Raw genomic sequence first — 27,584 nt, 5'->3', positions numbered from 1 at the left:
CAATAAAAATAAAGTTTACTAAAAATAAAAAGCATCCTTAATAAACACTATCAAAGATCAATATTTTTCATTTTGTTCCGCTATTAGTAAACATTTTCCTTCATTTTTAAAAATTAAGTTGCATTTTTGGCCATTGAAATTAAAGGGCTTCAATGTGGTAGTAAGCTAATAGCCTTAATTTCAACAAGGGGAAACCATTTAAGGAATTAAATTAATATTGAAAAGAAAACAAACGGGTGAAAAAAAGAAGACCTAAACTGACAGTAAGGCCAACAATGATCTCATATTAGAAGAGGTGTCTTCACAGATTACTGCCTGAAAATAGAGGCAGGGGAAAAAAAAAGAAAAGAAAAGGAAGGGGGCGCTAAATAACAGCTGCCACAAACTCATAACACTGAAGAGGTGTTTTGTATTGTTCACTTAAGATGCTGCTGATCTCTCTCCCCTACCCATCATACACACACACACACCCACCCACCTCTCCGCAAGTATCCTCCATTCAGGTTATTTATATCCATATGTAGTGAATTTTTTTCCCAAAAAGTTTTTTTAATTTTTTTCCCTTTAAAAGCTAAAAATAAAGCAAGAAATCACTATAGTTAGAATACTAAGCAGTAACTTTTCACAAAAGACAATAATGCATCCCCAGCACTACCAACTAAGATTTGAACTGCTCTTCTAATTCCTTTTGAATTAATTATGGATTTAAGAATTTCAGCTTGAAGAATTTGAAGATATATTCATTAAATGTTTTTGGTTTTAAATATTAACACAGACGCAAATAAAACATCAGTATTTGAAAAATATAATTTCTATTTTATCTTTAACCATTTTAATTCTCAACAAGATTTCTCTTACTAGATATACAATGCAGATTGTGATAGAGAAAAAGTGCTTCACAGAGTCCGAATAAAAAAAATGGAATATTTAAAAATCTGTTCCATGCCAGATTTAATATAAATAAAACAATTGTGAATCTCACACAAAATTCCTATAAGAGTTTTTAATAAGTAGTTCCCTAATCTAAGACTCATATTTTGGTTCTATCAAACACAGAGTTTCCCAAGGACATTCTTTAACTACTAACTTACACTAAATCCATAGCTACAGGGTTTTGTGTTGTTTTTAGCTTCTAGAACGGCTTCCTAGAGAAATCATAATCTTACCTTTACATATCTTCTGAAGAGGTTTCTTGGTGCTTTGAAAACTCCTGAGGTCTATGTCAAACAGCCATTCTCTTCCTCCCAGAGTCTTAGGGGCTTGGAGAAATCCCAACACCTGCTGCTACCACTGAGTGTCCAGGCTAGAAAAGTTTCAGCGTTTTGACAGCAGGATCATTGAGCCACAGCCAAAGCTTGGGAAGCCTTAACAACTGAAAGCAAGTGTAGAGGGCAACATGGTACCCAGCACGGTGCTCAACTGTAGCAGCAGGGGGAGGAATGTTCCCCGCTCTCACAAGAGTTTAGAGGCAGCCATCACAGAACCCAAGGTTCTGTCAATGGACAGGGCTGAGGAAGTGGAGACATGACCACGCAGCACAAGACCCTGGGAGAAGAGGAACAACTGGCACAGAGCTCAGGTAGTGCTTGAAAAGAATCACCAAGATTCCCGCCAGAACACAAGAAGCAATGGAGAAATGCAACAAAATACATGGAGATATGCAACAAAATACATGGAGATAGGCCATTCTAGCATCCCATACATAAGCCAAAAACACAGATGAGGTGGGTATGGAGATTTAGTTCTAGAAAGAAAAGTAAGGAATACATATTATAGCATGCCTACGACATTTATGGTTAAAAATCTAGTAAGTGACATAAAATTATTATATCTTGTCATCGCAATATTTAATTTACAAATACAAAAAAAAAAAATCCCAGGGTGCTGATCCACAAGGCAGCAGAAATTAAAAGGCAACATTATTGGGAATTAGGAGAGAAAATGGAAAGACAGACAGAAGGTTAAACAACTGATTTTTAAATTGATAAATAACTAAAATTGTTTTTAGTAAGTACAATATACATTTTATCAAACTCATCACTTTCTATTATGATCAGATGAGGCAGATGGAAGAAATTCAATGAGATAAGAGAAGAATACAAAGAAGAGGCAAATAGATAAGCAGTGCAGAGATGAGAAGAGCAAAAGATGGAAAAAGAAAAAGGATAAAGAAGAGGAAGGACAGAAAATATAACAATTTAGTTAACTGGTGTTTCTTTTCTTTTCTCTTTTTTTTTTTTTTTTTTTGAGATGGAATCTCACTCTGTCACCCAGGCTGGAAGGCTGGATTGTAGTGGCGCAATCTTGGCTCACTGCAACCTCCACCTCCCAGGTTTGAGCAATTCTCCTGGCTCAGCCTCCCAAGTAGCTGGGACTACAGGCGTGCACCACCACACCCAGCTAATTTTTGTATTTTTAGTATAGACAGGCTTTCACCATGCTGGCCAGGCTGGTCTTGAACTCCTGACCTCAAGTAACCCACCTGCCTTGGCCTCCCAAAGTACTGGCATTACAGGCGTGAGCCACCATGCTTGGCCAACTAATTTAGTTCCGATGCATTGTCAGATAGACTACTCACTGTCTAAGATTTTCCTGAATCTCTGCTTCATAATGTTATGCTTTTCAAGGAGATGCTTATAGCTTGTTAACCACCATTCACAGCTCTTCAACTACTCACAAGCCTTCAAGAACTCACCTTAAGGAGCCCACTGAATATTAAATATTAAACAGCTACAAAAGAGTGCTACTAAAGACAATTTTGCTTTGAATAGCTGGATAAAATCAAGTCAGAGGTTCAGTATAAACTCTGAGAGGACTTTAATAATTCCTAATACGTATGAAATGAAAATGAAAATGGTCAAGATCATTTAGGAACTCTCATTTTTTCAAGACTCAAAGCAAATTAACCACAGACTTTATAGTTGTAGTTAGTTAAGAAGAAAAGCTATTGCCTAAAAGCAGTTATGTGTGTGTAATTCTTGACTTCAGGTATCTAATTTCTTCTATTCCAAGGTATTTAGTTCTAAGGTAACTAAAATAGTAATAGTCTATTTTACTTTGAGACAAATGGTTCAAACTATCCTGTGTTGGGAAAAATTGATTTCTCCCCTCACCTGCAAAATATATATTCTAAGTGACACAGGAAATAAAAGCTACTCTTGACTGTGCAAGGTTTACTTCTGTCTGATAAGTCACTAAGAGTTAGACATTGTTATAAAATGAAGTAACTCCCACCTTACGACATGTTAAGTACTGCCTAAGCGGTTAGTATTTTAAATTTGAGGGAACTGGGATTTTATAAGAGAATGAGGAATCTAAATTTTCCTTTAAAAATACTTTTTCATCTTAGAGACAGTGCCTAAGGTTAGATTTTGACTTAAACTAAACTTAATTTTTTAAAAATATATTCATGTCAATATGATAGGTTTGAATGCAGAAAGATTGTGTAAGCCTCTATGGCAGAATCCAAATGGAGGCTGACCTTTTTTTAAAGGTAATAATTTGACTTTAAATAAAAAATTAAAAATCAATTGCAGTTTGTATTCTGCACCTATGTTCTTAATCCCATTGGTGAAAACCAGTTTTTAACAATCTAAACGACAAAAATGAAACAAACTCCCAAAAAAGTGGAAGAGAAGACAAAGTAAATAAACATTGTGAATCAGAAACTGTAGGTTTATTCACTTATGAAGCCCTTTAGATTACATTTTTGAATAAAAATTATGTTGTTATTAAAGTATCTTACATAAGATCAGATCATCTAAACAAAGGTTTTCATAACTGTTAAGCATCGCAAGGGGAGAAATTTTTGATGAATGTGCTCACAGTTATATTTCCAGCACCTAGTTTGCCTAGCAACATAGTAGGTGCTCAATAAATACTTACTGTCTGGTAGTGCCACATGTGGAAAGGCACTCTTCAAGAAAAAAGAAGAGTTGGGGAGAGGAGGTTGGTCAAATGAATCTGTTAAAAGTTGAAGTTAAACAAGTCTGTTCCCCCATGACTTGGCAGAACCTTTACTATGCCACTGTGTAAGTTCCCAAACATAGCTCTTATCATTTTTATGGGATACCTATTAACCACAGAATAATAATTCTAAGAAAATTTGACCTACATCTCTGATTAACTTAAAATTCTTATTTCTTCCAATTATTAATTGGACAAAAGTAAACTATTGACACATGTGTGTCTGATGTAAATCATAAAAGGGAAGATAATTTAAAATTCTATAATCTACTGTTGTGGAAAAAAAAAGGTTCTCACTTAGAATTGAAAGGAGGAACAACTGCTTTCATATACCACAAAGTTATTTTTAAAAAATCACTGTGGGGCAAGTCAAAAGCAAGAGTAGAGATTAGTGACTAAGAAGTTACATGGAAAACTATGCTCCATCTACTGAAGTATTGAACAAACTTCAGTATTAGTATTTCAAGTAGTGAAGCAGAGAATAAATGAGAACTTTACGGAACATATACAGAATCACAGATCAGATCACCAATGTGAAAACCACGGTTCCCCTCTAGAACAGTTTCTAACGTACAGAATACCAGAAGCCATTTCCCATGGATGTCATCTCAGGCCTTGAGCGAGCAGGCCTACCCAAATGGTATCTTAGTAAACTGGCTCCCCAATTGCCTTATTCACTCACCAGCATCCATTAGCCAACTCCATGCTTTATCTTCCATAGATAAGATACAGCCTCTTCTTGCCATGGTGCCATGAAAAGGATCCAGAAGGTTCCCCTTAAACAACATTTCCTGAGTGACTGCTGCAGCACCAAGAGTAATGGATATGCCAGGTCAGCCACTTTTCCTTCCCAGCAATATTAGCAGCAGCAGCAGCAGCAGAAGCTGGAGCAGACCATTTAGACCCACCTCCTCGCAGGATGCTAGCCAAAGCATTCTTATTTACTCTACACCTACAAAGAGTTTGCCCGTACGTCTGCACCTTTTTCAGAGTGTCAAAACAGGTGTTTTCCTGTGATCGTACTGAAAATCTGCTCCCAAACAAGGTGATGAATACACTGTTACTATGAAATTCTAAGTTTCTAATTCTATGGAAAAACATGCTCTTAAAAGTTTACTTTATTATAAGGAAGACTTGATGAATCCTTTTTAAATTTTCATTCATCCTGCTCATTCCCAATAAGCAAATAATTGCCCTAAAATTTCCTGTTAATGAAAGAAAGAATGTTACCATACAAAATAAATGTCACATGTAATTTTGGTCATTTCTTTCATAATATTCTATCTGCCATCTTGGCACAGAAACAATTTTACTGAAAATTCTAATGTTTTCATAATCAATACTCTTAACCGATGGGAAAATATTAGGTCTCAGACCTTTATTTTACAGAAGAAGTAATGACTTCCTTGCTTCATATTTCATTTCCATTTTGATGTTTTTGATTATTTGCTTTTCTTTCTAGTGGCATTCGAGTTAATCAGTAACTACAGTGTGGCTGGACAACAGAGTTAAGCAGTTTCCAAAATTAATAATGCATTTACCTAACTGATTTATCCAGAGCTAAAATCCTATAGATATAAAAAGCCATCTAGTTTTTTTGTATAATTTAAATATCTCAACAAAGGATAAGTAAAAAAACAGGTTATTCTTTTCCTAATCAATTACCTATTAGAGAAAAATTATAAACACCAAAGCATGTGTTCTCTACACAGCAGAGAATAACACTCCTCATTAGCAAAACTGAAAACCCTATGTAGGCAGATTCTAAGTATAATGTTTCTAATATATAAGTACTGCATCGCAGTGTTCACTTCATCATGACAGAATTAATAAAACAATAGCTAACACATATTGTAGACTCATTAAGTGCCAAGCACTGTTCTCTGTGCTTTATACGTGTTATCCCATTTAATTTTCACAACTCCTCCAAGGATTAGATATTAGTACTGCTCCCATTTTGGAAACAAGGAAACTGAGGCTTAATTAGGTTACATAACTTCTTCAAGGTCACAGGGATTTGAATGAAGATTATATAGTTCCAGAGCTGGAGCTCTAAATTATTTCATTAAAACTCCACCACTAATTTTGATTTTCATTTATTTGTATATTGCACATTTATTGTTAACGAGACAGACATTTTAAAATGTTTACATAACATTAAGATTTAATAACAGCAAATAACATCAATGGTAAGGTAACACTGTGTGCCCTGAAATTCCACAAGTTCTTTACATGTATTAACTTATTTAAGAGTCACAATAACCTAACAAGGTAGATACACTCCCAGGTAATAGGGTATATCTGATAAATCTGAGGCATATAATGTAAAGTTGCCAAAAGTTATACAACTAATGAGTAGCAAAGATGAAATGTGGACCCAGAGAATGCAGCTTCTGAAATTGTGGTTTTATGCCCACCCTCTACTGACGCTTGAAAACTGATGAAGTGTTAGAACTCCAAAAACGAGAGTAGGAAATGTCGTGTCTGGCCAGAACCCTGGTGGCAGGAGCATCTGATATCCCTGTCTTTTTTCAAAAACCTAATTGTGTACAAATATGTACACAAAGTTATCTTATATGTGTCCATTTCTCTTAATGATATTTACCAGCTTAAGAAATTAACAAACATTTTATGTGATTCTCAGATTTTCAAGTCAAGGACAAATTCAGTTTTCACATTATTTTTCAAGTGTATCTTATCTTCGGAGGCATTAACAGGGCAGTAACATCATTACCATCACAGTATCTGTCATTCTGTTTTGGGGGATTACCATTGTTGCCAACAAAACTTATATTTCATTCCCATCCTTGGCAAATTAATTTAGTTACATGCAGGGTCCAGATAATAATTATGAGTTTAGAGAGAGCTTCAGAAAGCCAACGATCATCTGTAAGGTGTGGGCTGAAACCAACATTGGAGGAAGGTACGGCCTTGATTATTCAGCAGCTGAAATGACTTCCTTTAATTAGCTCTTGAGGACCCAAAGTGGGCCATCTGGGTAATTTCAGTCAGCTCAAATCAAGCACTCAGGTCCCCAAATGTTAAGACTGAGAAGCCAGAAGAATACTGAAACCAAGCTATTGCTTTAGTTTGGCAGCAAGTCTAACTCTCTGGACTAATTTTGGCTATCTTCAGCTTTTTTTAAACTCTAACCTAATATAAGCTAGTGTGTGCGCACGCACACACACAGACACAAAACCATGAAAACTTCAGAGAGAAAATACTCTTATGGTGAAGGCACCTCCCCTCTGTCAGAATTTAGCCATAAGCTGTAAGAAATATAGCCATTTGGTGTCATTTACTAAAAAGAACTTATTTAGGTGCCCATGTGGCATAGCTTGAGGTGGTGTGTCATTTACAGTTTATTTACCTTCAATTATTTTTATAATCAAAAGTTATCATAGAAGGAAGATGACAACTCTGTACCTAATTGCTAGACAACTACATTTTTTGCAGAATTTCTTGGGTAGTCATGTTATATACTGCACCCACATAAGCTTGATTTACTCTTTGGCTAACAACAGATTTAAATTTGTTTCAGTCTCCAACTTTAACACTGAATTTAAGCAAAAATTATTCAAAAATTCTAGAAAGCACATTTTGACATCTTATGAGTGAGGAAAACAAAGTAATTCCACAGGCTTTTACATAAGATAGACCATAACAAATGATTTTTCTGACCTTGGCATTACCACGTGATAGACTAGGAGGAATCATGACTCTTATCCAGTCATCTAAATAAACACAGATAGATACAGACATACAGATTCCAACTGCTCAACTTAACCACTATAGCTATAGTTTTTATTTCTCGCTGATGTCAATGGCAATGCAATCAGCTGCATATAAGTTTCCGATCATTTTAACAAACTTCATTTTTAAAGAGATATCAAGGCCGGGAGCGGTGGCTCATGCCTGTAATCCCCAGCACTTTGGGAGGCCGAGGCGGGTGGATCACTTGAGGTCAAGAGTTCAAGACCAGCCTGGCCAACATAATGAAACCCTGTCTCTACTAAAAATACAAAAATTAGCTGGGTGTGGTAGTGGGGAGCCTGTAATCCCAGCTACTTGGGAGGCCAAGACTGAAGAATCGCTTGAACTCAGGAGGCAGAGGTTGCTGAGATCATGCCACTGCACTCCAGTCTGGGCAATAGAGCAAAAAGGGCAATAGAGCAAAAACTCCATCTCAATCAATCAATCAATCAATCAATCAATAACATTTGAAGTAATATATGTAAATGAGTAAGGTAACAGCTTCTTATTCATCAACTCTTACTGGGTCCATTTCCTTTTATTTAATTCCTTGAACATGGCTTTACCCAGAAATAAATGAATTAATAAGCATAAACTCTAGGCCATACTTAGGTCAAAATAAGTGAAGTTACAGTGAGCTCCTCAGGTTCTTCTAGAAAGTAAACAACCCATCAATCTTTAATACTAAGTCATCTGAATATGAACTAGTATCCTAAAAGTGAAAAGCTCTAATGGTACATTACAAATTCCTGAGTCACTTTGTCCTCACAACTTTATGCTTTAAATAAAATTGGCTAAAGAAAATCTACAAGTGACTCAGTATGACTTAGTGTTTCCAAACCAGGAAAAGGAAGGACTTTCAGTGTTTGAGATAAGGTTTTTTTCTGTAGTTTGGAAAATAAACATTTCCTATTCAGTTATGCCCAGGGGCAGGGGGTGTGTGTGTGTGTGTGTGTGTGTGTGTGTGTGTGTGTGTGTGTGTGTGTGTGTGTGTGTGTGTGTGTGTGTGTGTGTGTGTGTGTGTAGGAGTGTCTGTGTGAGTATGAAAAGAGAAGAAGAGCGGGAACGAGGGAGTAAGGGAAGGAGAGAGGGAGAAGGGAGAGAAAGAGGGAAAAGGAGAAAAAGATTTTTTATCAGTATTTGGTGTTCACGTAAAATGGTTATTTTCTGCAAAAGTTACCTCAGCAAATTATGTGTAAGCGAGCCATGGAAGCACCGCAATTTGTAATAAAATCAATGGGAATGGCTTACCTGACTGTATATAGTAAATACTCCTTATCTATGGGGAATACATTCCAAGACCCCCAGAGGATGCCTGAAACCATGGACAGTAACAACCCCTAAATATACTATTTTTTTTTCCTATACATACCTACAATAAAGTTTAATTTATAAATTAGGCACAGTAAGTGATTAACAATAACTATAATAAAACAGAACAATTATACTGTAATAAAAGTTATGTGAATATGGTCTCTCTATTGGTTTCTCTGTCTCAAAATATTTTATCGTGTTGTACCATGGGTAACTGAAATTGCAGAAAGTGAAACTGCAGATAAGGGGGGATTACTGTACTGCATTCTGTACTACATTTCCATGAATTCAGTGACACAGAGTGATGTATTCCATATCGTTATATCAAATAATAATCTTAGGTGTCTAAATTAGACTGAATTTTTTATTTCAATAGGCATAAGCCATTTTCTGCACCTAAATAAAAGTAGCATTCTTTTTCCTGATATAAAAATGGGCAGATTTTTGTCCTGGTGTCATGCTAACATAACCCCAGAGGTGGCAAGCACAGTGGCTCAAGCCAGTAATCCCAGGACTCTGGGAGGCTGAGGCAGGAGGATCACTTAAAGCCAGGAGTTTGAGATAACCCAAGAATTATCTACTTTATTTAAAGTACATTTTAGCTGGGCAGTGGTGTGCATCTGTAGTCTCAGATACTTGGAAAAGTAAGGCAGAAGGATCGCTTGAACCCAGAAGTTTGAGACCAGCCAGGACAACACAGACTCAGTCTCTAAATAAATAAAATACCTAAGATGTGTTCAGCAAAATCTGTTCCACTAATGTCCCCAATAACGTCAGTAGAGACTAGGGATTAATGAGACTACCAATAAACACACATACACACACATGAACATAACACAATGTTTACTATCTTGTTTTGTTATAAGGATTGCTAAATATTTTTGTATGATATAGACAGTTACAATTTACATTTTTTAGAGAATTCATAGAAATAATCCTTAAAATATTTAGAGATTGGTACTCCTTTGTCAGATAAATAAATGCAAAAGTGAAAATTATTTCAAACCAATAGCACATATATCCCATGATATCCACAATGCTTTTATTTTATCCATCACTTGAAAGTAAAAGAACTTTGGCCAGTTTTGAAAGAAATTATATATATATATATATTTCTTATATATAAAAGATATTATATACTATATATAAGAGATATATAAGATATTATATATGATATTATGTATTATATATAAGATATATATAAGATATTATATATGATATTATGTATTATATATAAGATATATATAAGATATTATATATGATATTATGTATTATATATATGATATAATATATATGTATATTTCTTGAGACAGGGTCTTGTTTCATTGCCCAGGCTGGAGTGCAATGGCTGATCATGGCTCACTGCATCCTTGACTTCCCAAGCTCATGCAATCCTCCCACCTCAGCCTCCTGAGTAGCTGTGACTACAGGTGCTCACCACCATGCCTGGCTAATTTTTTTTCTTTTCTTTTCCTTTTCTTTTCTTTTTGGTAGAGACAGAGTCTCACTATGTTCCTTGGGGTGGTCGCAAACTCCTGGGGTCAAGTAATCTCCTGCCTTGGCCTCAGAAATGTATTTTCTTGATTTGCATTTGACATTGCTGTCTGACTGAAACCAATTCAGCTCCACAAAGGAGTAAATATAATTCTTTTTATTTTAACAGGCATTTTATAATCCCTAACAAAAATTTTTCTCCATTTTTTTCTTATTGTTAATACAAAATTTAAATTTTGATATTAAATGCTACCAGTATTATTCCTTTTTCAAAGCGCAGTTTAGCGCCCAAATGAGCTCATATCTGTCTTTTAGCCCTAGCACTTCCAGTTCCACATTCCTGTTTAAAGTACTTCATCCCCCTGCCCCCTACCTACTTTTTTCCTTCCAGAAGTGACTAATCTTCCTGTTATTCTACTCTGTCAGTTTTTCCCCTAGTATTCTTTTCATGTTGCATAATGTTTACTTTTCACTAGCTCCTTCTATAATTTTACTACTGTCTCCCTTGGTACTAGCCTTCCGTTTTCAACAGATTAAAATAGCCAATATTTACGTATTAGCAAACTTTTTTGTCAAGTTTTGTGCTGTTCAGATTAAGCTATTTCCTCAAGTCAAAAATACAACTACTCTTTTGATAGAGTAAACATTGTTTTTAAAAAAATCCATGTGTTGATCTTCAAAGTTAAATTCAGTGTAAGTTTTAGAATTAACAGATATCACAATTAAAGGGCTAAGATTTCAAATTTCCTGATAAGGTACTCCAGCAAAGCAAACAGAATGTCACTCCTTTTAAAGATCTCCTTCTTCCTAGTACTTCTCCATAATGTCATAAAGCATGTTAGCAAAGTCTTATAAATACAATGTAAACTTTTTCCATTCTTCTAAATTTTAGTTATAAAATACATTTTAATTATATGTCAACAATTTGCCTCAACCCTAATCTCAAATATCTAGAACAGCTATATCACATTATCGAAACATGAGTAAAAGCTGAGTTTCTGCTTTAGCGAAAACATCTCAGAAGATTTTTAGAATTATAATAATTACTTAAATAATTCCCTATATTCTAAAATTCACAGCATAGTATCACATACCTAATAAAATAACAACATAACATAACCCCAGATTAACAGTGCATCTTTTGGCAGATTCAATATTATATCATATTTTTTGTGTCAGTCACAGGATCCTTTGGAGAAAATAGTGTGTTACTAGTCTTACTTACATTTTCTATCAATACAAAATGTTCACAAGCCTTTAGAAACTATACATTTTCTAAAATCCAAAATTACCCTTAATAAATCGTGGCAAAACACACACTATAGGAGATAAAGACATCCCTAAAATTTCACTCTAATTTACTGAAAATAGAAGCCAAATTAAATTCAAATGTTTGCTTACATTAAAATAGCACAGGATCTTATAATTTGCTTTTAATCTTGGAGGAATTCTCATTATTCTCTCATCAATTCTTCTTCAAAAAAATAAATTAATAAAACCTTCCTTGTTTGTCACATACAGTGTCCTAAACAGAAACATCTGATTTTTCTTTGGGTCAGCAAGAACAACTTAACTTCCAAATTCCTTTATTGCCACTATTTTAGACACTAAGGCCAAGAACTCCAAAGAAAGCTATAAAAAAAAAAAATGCTAGTTAAAATATATAGTATATGATACCAAATATTATAGTTTACAAAACCACATTCATATACAACAGGTTCAATTTTTTAAATCACATCATGAGTGGAAAAAAAACCCAAACTATATATTCTAGGAAAAAAGCAGCCAGTCACAGTGGCTTAAGCCTATAATCCCAGCACTTTGGGAGGCCAAGGCAGCCAGATCACTTGAGGCCAGGAGTTTGAGACCAGCCTGGCCAACATGGTGAAATCCCGTATCTACCAAAAACACAAAAATTAGCTGGGTATGGTGGCCCATGCCTGTTATCTCACCTACTTAGGAGGCTGAGGCAGGAGAATCGTTTAAACCTAGGAGGCGGAGGTTGCAGTGAGCCAAGATCATGCCACTGCACTCAGCCTGAGTGAGAGAGTGAGATTCTGTGTCAAATAAAAAAAAAAAGAAAGAAAGAAAAGAAAAAACCAGGGCTCATATGTACATTCTCAGGGACTAGCACAGAGCTTGATAAAAAAAAGACAGATGCCCAATAAATATCTTCTGCGTAAATAAATTCAACCACACAGAGGCACATTAATGATAAACAAAAAGGAAGGAAAGAAAACTTTTTTGATAATATTACCATAGGAACAATGTTATCAAAACATATTAATCAAAAAAAATTAGGAGAAGCAATTCAAATAATTTATCAGCCAGGCGCAGTGGCTCACGCCTGTAACCCCAGCACTTCGGGAGGCCAAGGCAGGCAGATCATTTGAGGTCAGGAGTTCAAGACCAGCCTGGTCAATATGATGAAACCCCATCTCTACTAAAAATACACACAAAACAATTAGCTGGGCATGGTGGTGCATGCCTGTAATCCCAGCTACTCGGGAGGCTAAGCCAGGAGAATCACTTGAACCCAGAAGGCAGACGTTGCAGTGAGCCAAGACTGCACCACTGCACTCCAGCCTGGGAGACAAGAGTGAAACTCCGTCTCAATAAATAAATAAATAAATAAATAAATAAATAAATAAATAAATAAATAATTTTTCCAAGGGAAAAGTTTTTTAGAAAAATTTACTGGCATCCTTGATTATATATGTAACCTTATTTAGATCTTACGTTAGAAGAGAATATCTGATTCTGAAAATTGATAAATATGCATTTTTTCCCTTTTTCTATATAAACTATATTTTGAAGTTGACCATTAGTTACTATGAAAAGTTCTTTATGAAAAAAATTCTTAATAATAAATGCAGCAGAAATTATATAATTAAAAGTCATCATTTTGCAAACTCTAAAAAATATCATGGCTACAAAATGATCAACAATGAGGTGAAATCACTGGATCCAAGTCTGATGGAGAACTTTATAAGGATTGGCCCAGGCCAATCTGATTCACTGATAGATTGCAGCATCATTAAAAGTAGGGATTACTAAAATTATGTCCTCTTGATACGATGAAATAGAAAGTATACAGAACCTTCTAGGAAATGTTCCCCCCAAATAATAATAAATAACATTAAAGTTAAACTTGACTCTAATTTTTAGTTTACAGAAAATAAGGATGATGGAAGAACAAGCTAAATGACACCATAGATGCTAACTGGAAAAACATACCTATTAAAAAAAGACATTGTTATGACAATCAGGAAAAGTTGAACATAAAGTGGCTATCAAATGATACAATAAAATTATTGTCAATTTTCATAGATTTAGAAATGGAGTTATATTTAAAATAAGTTCTTAACTGTCAGAGATACTACTGAAGAAGTATAGGTGACATGATAGGATGTCTGAGACTTGTTTTAACATGCTACAGGGATAAAAGGAGTGTGAAAGGTAATAAAAAGGGCAAAATGTTGGCTGATGCACATACGGATACATGCATACAAAATGCTGACTGATAGATATATGGAGGGGGTTGTTTTATTGTTTCTCTAATATTATGTACATTTAAAAATTGCCATAGAATTTCTTAAACTTAACAAACAAACAAAAAAGACAGAAATCACAGCGGGGGGAAAAAGAATGAGTTCATGCCTGGAAGAGCAACCAAGGATTTTTTTTTTTTTTTTTTTTAATATTTCTCACCTGAAGTCACAAAACCTGGTTTACAAACTGGGCTTTGCTACTTACAATCTGGCCTAGATAACCTACATCAATGTATTTGTACATATATACATAAATGTCCACATGTGTAGCATGAAAATAATTGACTTACCTACTACAAAAATACATAGGTATGTAAAAATTAACTATAAACTAAAAAAAATAAAATATAGATATCTTCAATATATTTTGCGTTTACCTTCATGTCACATGTGTATGCATTATCTCTTCAACCAAATAGTAAGGTCTCTATGAGTGAAGTCCATGTTCCATTCCTTTAACCAACAAACATTCAATGTATACTTCTAGTCAGTCTACCATGTGTCAGGCATTTCTTCCTAAGAGGTTAAGAACACAAAGGTGTAAGTCGTAGGCTGTGGAATCAAATGCAGAGATGGAGTAAGATGTATAATTATGATTCATACTCCAAACTACATAAGCAAAGAGGCAAAACAGTTATGTGGCCAGGTCTAGAGTGAGGAGAAGCTTTCTAGAGGAGGGAATGTATGAGCCATATATAAACATGAAAAAGGTCTGCAAAACTCATGTAGGAAGAAAAAAGAGTCCCAGGCAGGAAGACCAAAAAACAAAAACAAACGAAAAAAAAGCGGGGCGGGGCATTACATGGGAACATCAAAAGTAGTCATTTGCCACAGGTCAATGTGGCTAATACTTGATGTGAGAGGTATTGAGTCTCAGTAGATGACCCACTGTACATAGCAAAATGCTAAGTACTTAGTAAGGGATCAATAAATATCTATTAATTAAAGTACAGAGAGATAAGAGGTAGCATTATTTGAGTGTTCATTCCAGGTCATTATGTATGCACTGAAATAAATGTGTTTCTTATTCAACCTCACATCAATCCCAAGGTACGTGCTATTATTATCATCCCCGTCTTACAGATAAGGACACTTGGGCACAGAAAAGGTAAGTAACTTTCCCAGTTACTCAGTTGGCAATTGGTATAGTGAGTGATGTTCTTAGTGTTTCAAACAACAAAATATCTGGAAATAAAATTCTACATGGCTATTCCTCATAATAAAAGTATTTTTAAAGAATGAAAAAGAACACTGTAAACAGTGAGTGCTGCTAAAGGTTTAATAAGTGGCTGTCTAGGAGAGAACTATGGTTGGCATCTGCCAATTTCCAAAGTGTAAACACTCTCACCATAGCCAATTTTAAGCTATCAATAAAGACATCATTGAACATGGAATTGGGAAGAGGTCTCGACATAAGCCAGTTCCAGCACTCCACTGCCTGTAACCTTCAACAAGCTATAGGCAGAGTGACTTTAACAGACTAATTACATGACCAGGAAGATAACAAGTAAATCAAAGAAAAGGTGCAAAACTGCGATCTCTCTTGTTTGCAAGACTGTATAAAAGTCATAGTCAATTTATATTTGAAATTAATAAACTCCTAAGGAAGATAATGTAATGTGTGAAAGGCAATGAAAATGAATAAGTAATTCATAGACATTCCTCAAGGTAACATACATTTTCTATGAATGACAGTTGACATTTATAAAGTATTCTTTATATGTGATTAATGAACTGTGATTAGTAAGTGATTTCCTGCTAAACGATTCCTCCCTCAAGGGGCAACACAAGAGGATTTATTTCCAACTAGAGAAGTTGAAAATGAAAGCACAGCTGAAGGAAATGAAGTTATCTGGGTCAGCAACAGATACTGCAACCGAAAACTGGGGGATAATTTTTGCATACCCTGTGCTTTCAAACTACATGTCATATAAAAGGTGTTGAATGAATAGTGATCATAAGAAAGGAGGGAACAAAACCAATCACAGAACTAGATTTTTTCACTAACTATAGTCAATAGCTGCATAACAACGCTTCAGTCAAGAAAGGACCCACATATATGATGGTGGTCCCATAAGATTACAATGGAACTGAAAAATTCCTACCACCTAGTGACATTTGTAGCCATCATAACCTCACAGCACAACACAATATCTTTTCTACGTTTGAGTATGTTTTGATACACAAATACATAATATTATGTTACAACTGCCTACAGTATTCAATAGGATAACAGGCTGTATAGGTTTGCAGCCTAGGAGCAATAGGCCGTACTATACAGCCTAGATGTGTAGTAGGCTATACCATTTAGGTTTGTGTAAGTATACTCTATGATGTACACACAACAATGAAATACCCTAATGACACACAGAATGTATCCCCATTGTTAAAGGCATGACGTGTGTGTGTGTGTGTGTGCACGCACGGGTGTGTACATATATATTTTTAAAATTATTTACAGTTAGTGAATACAGATATATTTATATAAAAGGGAGTTCAAATTATTCATATTTGTATGTTTACACTATTTCTTTAAAAAATTCCTTTAGGTTATTTAACAATATTGTTGAATGAATAAGTCTAGTTAAATGAATTTTATATGGGTATAAAAGGGAGTTAGAATTATTACTATATTGATCCTATCACTTTTTTAAGTTCCTTTATCATTTAAAAATAATGTCCAATGAGTAAGTACATTTGGATACATTTTAAATTAAATATAAAATCTATTTTTTACATGGAATGCAAATGTAATGTTAAAGAAGTAACTAGTAATTGCAAAGCAAAAAATGCAAATTCTACACAAGTTTACTTAGGCAGTTAGCAAACTGAAACCAGTATAACCCCATTTTTGGCATGTGGCAAGTCTGTTGCTGACCTGTTACTGAATCTGGCTCCCACAAACCAACAGCCTATTACTTAACAGTATCCTGGCTTAAATAGACTCAATAAAACAAATGTAATTCACTAGCACTGTCTCATGCTTATTAAATTCATATGCAAAACAAATGTAAAATGTGCCTTGAGCCTTGTTAAGAGTCTATATATGTTGCTTTCTGTTGTTCTTCTTGTCACTGTAGTAGGATGCACAAATCTTTTATTAGGTCAATTTAACTATTGATTTCTACTCTTAGCGCTTATAAATGGCAGAAAAATGTAACTTTTTCAGTCCACTGCTGCAGGGGAGAAAACCTCACAAAATTAGTGATTATAAATGAAAAAAAAAATCAATCAATAAAACTGTTATGTAAAATAACTCATACCAATCTTGTTACATATCAAAATTGACATTTTTTCCCAGCCCAGTTATCAGACTGAGATGATAATATAGATGTATTTTTTAATATTTGTGATATCGTAATTAGAATAATTCAAGTTAAATGATTTTAGTGTTCCATATACAAGGCTAGTTTGCATTTCCGTGACATAGCCTTTCAAAAAGGGAGCTGCGTCAATTTTTAATGAAATGCATGACCTAATTTACAACTGTAATGACTATAATTAGTCTAATAGTTTGTGTTTTTTTAATCTTGGGGATGGGGCAAGGAAAGTTATGGCATGGGTCAGGAGCTATGAATGCTGGCGATGTACCACATTTTATTCCATTTTAAATTTAATACAAATAAAGTAATATTTATTGGAAGCCTACAATGTGTTAGGCTTAAGAAGACTAAGGCACAGCCTTATAAAGCTTCCAGACAGGGGACATGGAGTTAGAAACCTAACAGCAATGGTCTGTATTAGGGGTACGACAGAGTTCTAATGTTTTTCTCTTGTCACTGCATTTTTATGCAGTACAAAAATGTGGTTTAAAAAAGTCTGTTTTCATTATTTTTAAAAATATCTATACTATAATAACATTACCTGGCTTTTAAAACAGTATCTAAAACAAGAATAAACAGTCTCTGGGTTTGGAATAAAGAGATTCTCTTAGGAGATTACTGATATGTCCAGATTTACAAAACAAAGAACAACCATAACAACAACAACAAAACCTCAGGATAAAATAAATACCACTATCTCTTTCAGTTAGTTTGAAAGTAGATCTGAATACATTTTCTTTTGAAATTGACATGCCACCGTGTGCAATGCAAATAGGAAGCAAGATTGGAAATACACAAAGGCAGAATTACCGAGGAAAAAAAAAAATCCTTTAAAATTTGATGGAGAAAGGGACACCAGGCTTGATCTACTGTCTCTTGAGCATTTTAATAATTTCCCAACTTGCAAGATTAGAAAATTAGACCAGCTTCTCAATTACTAACGAATAAAATGAATGTAGAAGGAAGACCTCTACACTCATCTCTTTTAAATGCTGCATGAACAAGAGGCTCACTGTTCAAGACATTAAGTATTGCTTCATGCCAAGGGGAGATATTCTATAAAGTTGTATCATTTTTAAGATTATTACCAGGGACTTATCTTCTTGGAAAACTCACCCTATTTGCAGAAAAAGATGACAGAACTAAAATAATGGATTAGCAGAACTTTACTCTCTAAGCAAATGACTTTTATAAAATCTGAAGTTCCCTGAAGGCCAGTAAGTCTCAATGAGTAACATATCACAATGCTCAAGTGGTGATTGTAGTATTTGTTACCAGCTACATAATTACTCTATTCTAACTCTTAATGAGCCTGAAGTACTAAATTTTTAATTCCCCTATGATCCTCTTCAAAGTGGATAAATGTAGGTTTCTCCTCAATCAAATATTTAATTGTCAGTACTACTGGCACCAACACACAATCTGGAACATTTTTTTACACTCTAGAACTTTTCAGTTCTTCTAAAAATAGCTTATATCATACAGATCTTAAAATAACTGTTGGAGAGAAAAAATAAGGAGCAAGTTAATAAGTGGCAGAGTCTAGAGACATACTTCTTGGAAGCTTGGATTCTCTTTTCTACTTCAGATTAAAGATTAGAAGTAGAAGTTGCAACACTATAAAGTATTCACAGTTGGAAGACAAAACAATTTTTTTCTAAAATTACAGTGTAGAGAAATTGAAGTGTAACAGAGATATACGAATCCCTTGACAAATACCATATGTCCTTGTTAGTGCTATTAGTTTGATAATAAAAACAATAATAATTATACTAGTAGTCTGGTTCCCAGAATGTTCCTCTCATAATAAACACCAATACTAATCAAAACTCTTTTCAATATTCTCGGTAGAGTCAAAAAAGATTAAAAAAAAAAAAAAAAAGAAAAAACTGATAATGTTTCTATCCTGGCAGTATCATTTCTCCCTATGCAACCTTTGAAAGCTAAATATTCTGTGTTAAGCTGAATAGTTTTCCAACAAAGCACCCTATGAAAAGACAGTTAATACTGTCACCAAAATAACTGTGTATTGTGTCACTGCACAGGCCAATTTATCATTCCCCTCTGAGACATGGGCTGTATATACAGCTATCATATCAGGAAGCCTGACTAGGTCCCCATGTGCTGCCTGCACAAGATAACATACAAAACACGGCATGAGTCCAAGGAAAGGCCTGTTCTAGAAATTTACATCAACAGAACATAAATAGTCCATTATAGTGCCTAAGCAATTTAACTGGATGAGTCCTATCATAAATGAAGGATGCTGGACTCCGCAGAGAAACATTTTATGAGTAATTACATGTTGCTGTCCAACAAATGTCCTATTACATAAAAAGAAATTCTCTAAAGTTGAATTTAAAAACCCATAAAATCTTCTCACAATTATTGGTCACAGTCTGGAAGAAACATTGCATTCAATTCACTAAACACTTAATGAATGCCAAGGATATTCAAAACACTACATATATAGAAGTGATTAATGCAGGCTTCTCATTCTTAAGGAGTTTATAAACTAGTGGGGATTAGAAACAAGTTACAAATTAACTGTAAAATCAAGAATACATAATCAGAAAAAGTGGACTGTCTTACAGTTGTTTCTAAATTATTAGCTGTTCTATCACCAAGAATATAACTTTCTTAAAAATACTCTTTTTGGCTCGTGACATATACAGGAAACAATATTCTCATAAAATACCTCTTCAGATGCACTGCATCTATTATACAAACCAACTATAGCAATTATCTTGTATGTAAGTGGAAATGTATGTGCAATTTACCAATTTGCAAAGAAGCAATTCTAGAATATGACTCAAAATTAAAACAAGATCAATTTATTAAAAATTATAAACTACTTTTTCAATCACTGTAACTTTACTGAATTAAAAATTATCTCCAAACTCATATTAAAAAAAAATCAATTAAGTTTAAGAGTAGGTTTTTTCAAATTAAAAAAATTAAATCAAAACTAAAAAAAAAAAAAAAAAAAGAATAATGTAGTGTATTTCTATGACACATAAAAAGTAAGGAAATGCCAAAAAGTGAAGCTACTCATTTTCATGAAGGGTGTTTCATCTGATGATCACTGTACAATGAGGGATTCAGGAGTAAGAGCACAAAGAAAGAATTAAACTCTTCTGTCAATTGCGACCACAGGTTGACTATAGATGCAAGAGTTGGACAAAAATCAAAAAGGCATTCTGTAAGAATCAATTGGCCATATAGAATTTAAATGTTGAGCATTGTATATTTTATTATAATTTTTAATTGTCTTCCATGTCATTTTATTAGTAAATTTTATAATAAGCATAATGTATACATGCATTTTTTTGGAGTCTGTTGTCCAGCCAAAAAAAAAAAGAAAAAAAAAACAGTATAGAACTTTAATGCCACCAGTAACTAAGGCCTCAGAACAGTCAAGAAAGTTTTGTCACTTGGACTCGACCTTAATAGCAGTTTTCATCTGTCAGGTGTGTCAATGATGCCATTTTCCTGAAATGAAGACAATATATTCTAGTTTTTGCTGTGATTTAACTAGTCACATTTAAAGGGTCCTAATGACCTCAAGATCTTTATGAATATGATTAAACCCTAACCTCACCACTCCTTGGTTCCCTATCTGTAAAACTAATGAACTGCATGACATCATTTCTAAGGACTCTTCTGACAGCAATTCTGACACACTAAATCAGTAGAGTTCAATGTGGAAAGTGACAAAGGAAAAAATCATCTCTAAATGCTAAAAAAACCATTGAATACTGCACAAGCAATCTTTTAAAATGCAAAGAAAAAACACATTTTAAACTCAGGCCCCCCAAAAAAAGGTTTTCCATGAAGCTAAATCTAACACCTGAAGTTTTTGTTATTATATTTTAAAAGCTTTGATTATATGAAGACTTGACTACTCACTGATTTGTCTCTCCAACTCACTCTAGTAAAAATGTAAGTAGAACCACAACTGAATCTCAATTTTTTTCCAAGCTACTTCAAAAATGCTAGAGGAACTTCCAGTAGTACAAATAAAAATAAGGTTAGTAGGTTGTATTCCAAGTTTTAAATATTAACATGTATTGAATAATCATAATAATCAGCGGAATTTAAATAGGCAGGATATTACAATTTGAACTGGTTGCAGTCTGTGAATGACTGTAGAGTGTCTTTTTTTGAATCTGGATTGATTTTACTTCTGTTCTTCAAATTGACATAATAATAGCTAGTCACAGCTTAGAAACAAGATTTGCAGCCTGTCTTTTCAAAGATCTATGTAGTAATGATAAACCCAGTGGTTTGAATCCATCAAGCTCATGCTAAGCACTATGTCTCTGAGTGAACAGTTGCTGCTGGACAATGAATCTTTTCAAACTACCTAGAAGAGAATCTGTAAACCCACAAACAAATGATTCTCCATCAATCAAGTCCTATTTTAATTCAAATGCAGTTTAGAACCACACAGTGGGATAAATTTGCAGTAATTTTATAAACTTAAAACATTTTATCTTTATGTTTATGATAATGCAGTTTTATTTGTACTAATGAAATAAAAAACATAGCTCAATAAATATAACCTCCAAAATTCTATCATGAATTAAAACTTGTAATGATGCTACATAATTTCTTGTTGAGTTTCAAGACATTGCAAATATAGTAAGCAGTATCCATTTTAAGTTTTGTCATAAGATAAATACATTTTAGTGATCAAACCACTTTCAAAATGCTTGTAACGTGAGACTGCTTTTTTCTTCCAACAGTGACCTGTTTTTCTCTAGAACAGTTACTAAGAAAAATATTTTTCAGCTAGTCATAAGAATGACTTCCTTAGCAGCCCTTTCCTTTGTACCATTAAACAGTCTGGAAAATTGCTTGCTTGACTCATTCATGCTGTCAAAATATACTACAGGCTAAGGCTGACCATCAATTTTCTCTGTATCCTGTAACAACACACCCAATTTATGCATGAAGTTCTAAAGCAATAGTACTTGCAGTCTTAGGACTACTTTCATACATTAGTATTTTGCAAAACTATATTCACACAGGCTAATCTATTCATTTGTTGCAGCTAAAGGATACTACTTGTTGTACAAGAAAATCTGTATACATTTAAGTCTACTACAATTAAAAGGTAAAAGACCAAATGAACAAATTAAAGTCCTTAGGTTATAATGTATCCTTTATCATCTTTTTGAACATCTCGTTGAACATCTATTTGAAAACAGAACTTGATCGATGAAGAATCATTTGTTTGTGGGTTTACAGATTCTATGGGTTTATAAATAAGAATCAATTGGAAATTCAAAGAGAAGATATTAGACTTACTTGGATATAACTCTATGGAGTTATTTCGAGAATAAAAAAATAAAACAAAAAATAGGCCAGGCACGGTGGCTCACGCCTGTAATCCCAACACTTTGGGAGGCCAAGGTGGGTGGATCGCTTGAGCTCAGGATTTCAAGGCCAGCCTGGGTAACATGCTGAAACCCCATCTATACAAAAAATACAAAAATTAGCCCGGCATGGTGGTGCATGCCTGTAATCCCAGATACTCAGGAGATTGAGGCGGGAGAATCACTTAAACCCAGGAAGTGGAAGTTGCAGTGAGCCAAGATTGCGCCACTGCACTCCAGCCTGAGTGACAGTGAGACTGTCTCTGGAAAAAAAAATTTTAAAGGAATAAATAATCTGAAATTCTCTATACAACTAAAATAGTCACAAAGTCATATCAGGTAGTCACAGAACTCCACATAAATTTATAAGAATCTTTTAAAAGTTAACACATTATTTTATCAACTGGCTGATTTGTTATCATTAATAAAGGAAATTAATAAAGCAGAATGGAAGATCTGTAGTAAATGGAGACTTGCTAATTACAACCAACGTACCATCAAGTAGCTTTTTTTTGTTTGCTTTTTAGGGACCAAAAATCATAGGAAATGGTATTTATAAAGAAAAAAATATATTTTTGAATCAGAAATTTAATGGGGACATTTATGAAACAGAGTTACTATACCTTCTAACTATGAATAAGAAATTACTAAGTAGGTGAGAAGGTTATTTCATCTTCTTAATCTTTTTAAAAAATCATCCATAGTTTTAATAAGAAAGCAAAGCAAAAATAAATAAATAAATAAATAAAAGAAGAAAAAGAAGGAAGAAGAGGAGGAGGAAGAAGAAAAAGAGAAGGCAAAGCCAGCTCTATCTGAAAGTCTGGAACATGTGAAAATTTCCAGACGGTTTTATCCTTAGGAGAGAAATACTCTATAGATTGAGAAGTCATGGTAAAAATACTATGTTCCCGGAACCTCTCAGCAGTATTAAAGGAATGGTTGTTAATCAGAGGCACACAGCTTTTAAAATATATATCTGCCCATGTCTGTTGATTTAGAAATTCCAACTAGGTGATGGAGCAAGTAGGACTAGGTGATGGAGCATGCAGGTCCAGGTGATGGAGCAAGCAGTGGGGTGAGAGAATAAATAAATATATTCCAAGTCTCTTCTGCTTTGTGCAGGCAGGACACTTGGAAAAGTACCTGAGAAGCTATTTGCACACAGTGGGCATGCCATGCAAGCTGTTGACTCACACAGAATTAAGTGGATCCTGCTATTAGTATGGCTGATCACTAGGCAAAAGAAAGGTTTGGGTCTAATAGGTATTTGCAGCAAAGTGGTCCAACTGGCAAAATCTCTTACACTCTGTACTTTCAACGCCGAGTTTTCACTTTTCTACTGTTAAAGTTCAGAACCGAGAAGTTTGAGGCCGCAGGTTTAACATGCATTTTTTAAAAGGCAGTCATAATTGTTTATGCTCCCTCATTCTTCAAAATTCATATGCTAAGCCAGATAAACCGGAGGTGGCAAGAGGTTACAGATCAAAAGCCCTGAAAGGTATTAATACAGGGAGAGAGTGGTACTTCTTCAATTTATCCCGAAGCAAATACATTTTGAAAAGTCAAGCAAGCCCTTGGGGCCACAATGTGACGAGAAATAACTGGTAAGGAGTACTTTATTAATATTACAGTTATTTTTATTATGAGAACCTCAGAAATTCTTCCTGATTTAATATTTCCATAAGATGTACGTGTGTGTGTGTGTGTGTGTGCGTGCATATGTGTGTGTGAGAGAGAGGAGAGAGAGAGAGAGAGAGAGTGTGTGTGTGTGTGTGTGTTCACACGCTTTCACTATTGATATTATCTGTAGAAACTTGTCTGCTGGAAAATGTTTCTTTAAACTTTGGTTTGGCTCCTACTTTGGAGCTGATGGGAAATAAAAACTTTTCCATGGATTAGAGCCAACTGAGCTGCTAAAACAAAAGGTAACATTCATTAGAGAACCATGGCACCATGATCTCATTCTGAAGGTTAATTTTTTTTTTTTTTTTACATTAAGTGTGAATTGTCTAAAGCTTAGAAAATTCAAACTGCAAAATAATGTCAAAGAAAATAATACTGGCCTTATCTTAAATGTTATTACATGGAAATTTTTTTATAAAATACGAAACAAAACTGTAGTAAGCAAAAAGAACTCATCAGATTCTTAATAATTTAGCTTAATTTTCTATCTCTGTAATTTCCTCCAAAATGTGGGTAACAACATACACAACACACCTTGTTATTTTTTCTTATATGCAGTAATAGGGAGTTTCAGAGAAGTGGATTTTTCTCAATAAAACATGACAATCTAAAGGTGTTAACCCCCTTGATTTTTAAAGGAAATATTGTGGGAATATATTAGGTTTTACAAAGCATCTGCTAACCAAATACCAACTGACTACTTAATTCCAGGAAAGCCTTACCGCACCATTTTTGGCAACTGCGAAAAAGCTGAAAACAAATTTTATGTTCCCTGCCCTCAGAGGTCCTCCTGTACTTTCTCCTAATTGTTTCACAACATGTTAAAAGCCTGAAATAGCCAACTCAATTACACAGGCTACAAGCATCCCCTTTGAACAGATATTTGATCCTTCTTCAACATCAAGTAATACAATTAACTCATTGTCACACACTAAATCAATACACAGCAGAATAGAATGGGCAATAATCAATAACCTTAACAAGAATGCAGTAGCATGGCTCAGTAAATCAAACTGTAAACGCATAACTCATACCCAGAATTAGACTATAACAAGAACAGTTATAGACACTGTCAAGAAAAACCCAAAACTGGCCATAGGAAACAACTAGGCTATATTATTTCTGAAAAGCCAAAAAAATCAGGGAGATGGGGTTTTGGTGTTTGTTTCCTCCTTTTCATTTGCTGGAAAAAGTACATGCTCTCCTATTTGTAATCATGTTAAAAGTCTCAAACTCATAAATGAGGCAAATGCTTTTAAAAATTTTGGAGTTAGGCCAGGCATGGTGGCTCACACCTATAATCTCAGCACTTTGGGAGGCCAAGACAGGCGGATCGCCTGAGGTTGGAAGTTCAAGACCAGCTGACCAACAAGGAGAAACCCCGTCTCTACTAAAAATACAAAATTAGCCAGGCGTGGTGGCACATGCCTGTAATCCTAGCTACTCGGGAGGCTGAGGCAGGAGAATCGCTTCAACCCGGGAGGTAGAGGCTGTGGTGAGCCAAGATCACGCTATTGTACTCCAGCCTGGGCAACAAGAGTGAAACTCCCATCTCAAAAAAAAAAAAAAAAAAATCTTGGAGCAAAATGGACCATTTCAACAGGCTAGAACTGGATCCCTATCGATTCTGAGTGACAGTGAAAGGGAAAAAAAAAAGCTGTGATAAACAGAGTATTATGGATTTGGATGCTTCTTGACACATTTGAGGAAGTGAGTGGTAGATATTTGACCAATTACGTTTATGTAGGTATAAAAAAATGGAAAAGAATAGTGCAATCATGAAAAATAAAACTTCAATATTTAACTTTCTAATCTGTGCAGGTACTTAACTGAATAAACAATTTTATTTCTAGAAAAGTCTTAGGTGAGTCTTTTAGGAGAAAATTTACATAAATAATACAGCATTTGAAATATCAAATATGAATTATTTATTGTATACCAGCATAAAGCTAAATAGGATTAGTTTTAAATGAATTTAGATTTGCTAACAGATGGCTACAACCATTTTTCCATTCATAGTTAACTGCATTTACAAAATGAATTTTCAGGTACAGACAATACAAATTCTGAATTATTCTATTAATACCTACTGGTTTAGCTAGTAGTCAAGTCATACACATGTTAAGAGGTTAAGGGGTTATTTTCTCTTGATAACAGGTAAGTAAATAAGCTAGTATGTGCACACTTATACACATTCAAGGTAAGTCCTTTTTAATTTTTTCAAACAACACAGAGACCTGTAGTGCAATGTGCATAATGACAAATAACATTCAGTCTGACCTAAGGCAAAGTTTCTCCCATAAGAGAAAGATAACTTAGACTGAACTCTGTTGTTCAGATAAGAACAATACAAACGGCTACCGTTAGTATCTATGGAGTATTTACATGGAGTAAGACACTACATTAAATGATTTATATCTAACTGATCTCATTGAATCCTCACAAATCTTGAAAGCAAATGACACTAGACTTGTTTTACAGATAAGGAAACCAGCTTGGGACAGTAAGGTGATTGGCACAATGTCACTAGGAAGTCACTATGGACTCAAACTCAGATCCAGCTGAATCCACGGTTTAGGCTCTTAACAAAGTCTTGATTCTTTGCCATAAAAAAAAAAAAAATGTTGGCCGGGCGCGGTGGCTCACACCTGTAATCCCAACACTTTGGGAGGCCGAGGCAGGCAGACCACAAGGTCAGGAGTTTAAGACCAGCCTGGCCAACATGGTGAAACCCTGTCTCTATTGAAGATAAAAACAAATTAGCCAGGTGTGGTGGTGCGCACCTGTAATTCCAGCTACTCAGGAGGCTGAGGCAGGAGAATCGCTTGAACCCAGGAGGTGGAGGTTGCAGTGAGCCGAGATCGTGCCATTGCACTCCAGCCTGGGTGACAGGGCGAGACTCTGTCTCAAAAAAAAAAAAAAAAAAAAAGTTTTCACTTGCACATTTTTTCATGTGGCTTTTTGCAATTATTCTGAAGATCCTAGTTTGATGAAAATTCTAAACGTGACACTGGGAATGAAGTGAAAACCACTGGTAGTCACACTGTCACTATTCCTGTCACCAGTATTTATTCGCTACAAAATAATTTTTATTACAAATTTCATCCCAAAGAAAAGAG

The 27,584-nt window shown here is 34.6% G+C and overlaps 1 protein-coding gene across 50 annotated transcripts in view; it reads right to left on the bottom strand.

Moving 5' to 3' along the window:
* MBNL1 (muscleblind like splicing regulator 1) overlaps positions 1-27,584 on the bottom strand; it is a 219,003-nt gene that overhangs the window by 125,274 nt on the left and 66,145 nt on the right. For 6 of the 50 annotated variants that reach the window (XM_054483066.2, XM_054483065.2, XM_054483057.2 and 3 more), the window contains one exon: positions 4,649-4,768. The exons of 37 other annotated variants lie outside the window; for them this stretch is intronic. In XM_054483066.2, coding sequence (XP_054339041.1) covers positions 4,649-4,654 — 6 coding nt within the window. In that variant the 5' untranslated portion in view covers positions 4,655-4,768. Of the gene's footprint in view, positions 1-1,166; positions 1,745-4,648; positions 4,769-14,455; positions 14,595-27,584 lie in introns of those variants that run through there. 7 more of the 50 variants (XM_054483055.2, XM_054483070.2, XM_054483064.2 and 4 more) reach the window with 3 other exon arrangements.

Source organism: Pongo pygmaeus, chromosome 2 (assembly GCF_028885625.2).
Source record: "Pongo pygmaeus isolate AG05252 chromosome 2, NHGRI_mPonPyg2-v2.0_pri, whole genome shotgun sequence".
Classification (NCBI taxonomy): domain Eukaryota; kingdom Metazoa; phylum Chordata; class Mammalia; order Primates; family Hominidae; genus Pongo; species Pongo pygmaeus.
The sequence above is the reverse complement of the archived record's forward strand: the minus strand, read 5'-3'. Positions and strand labels throughout refer to the sequence as shown.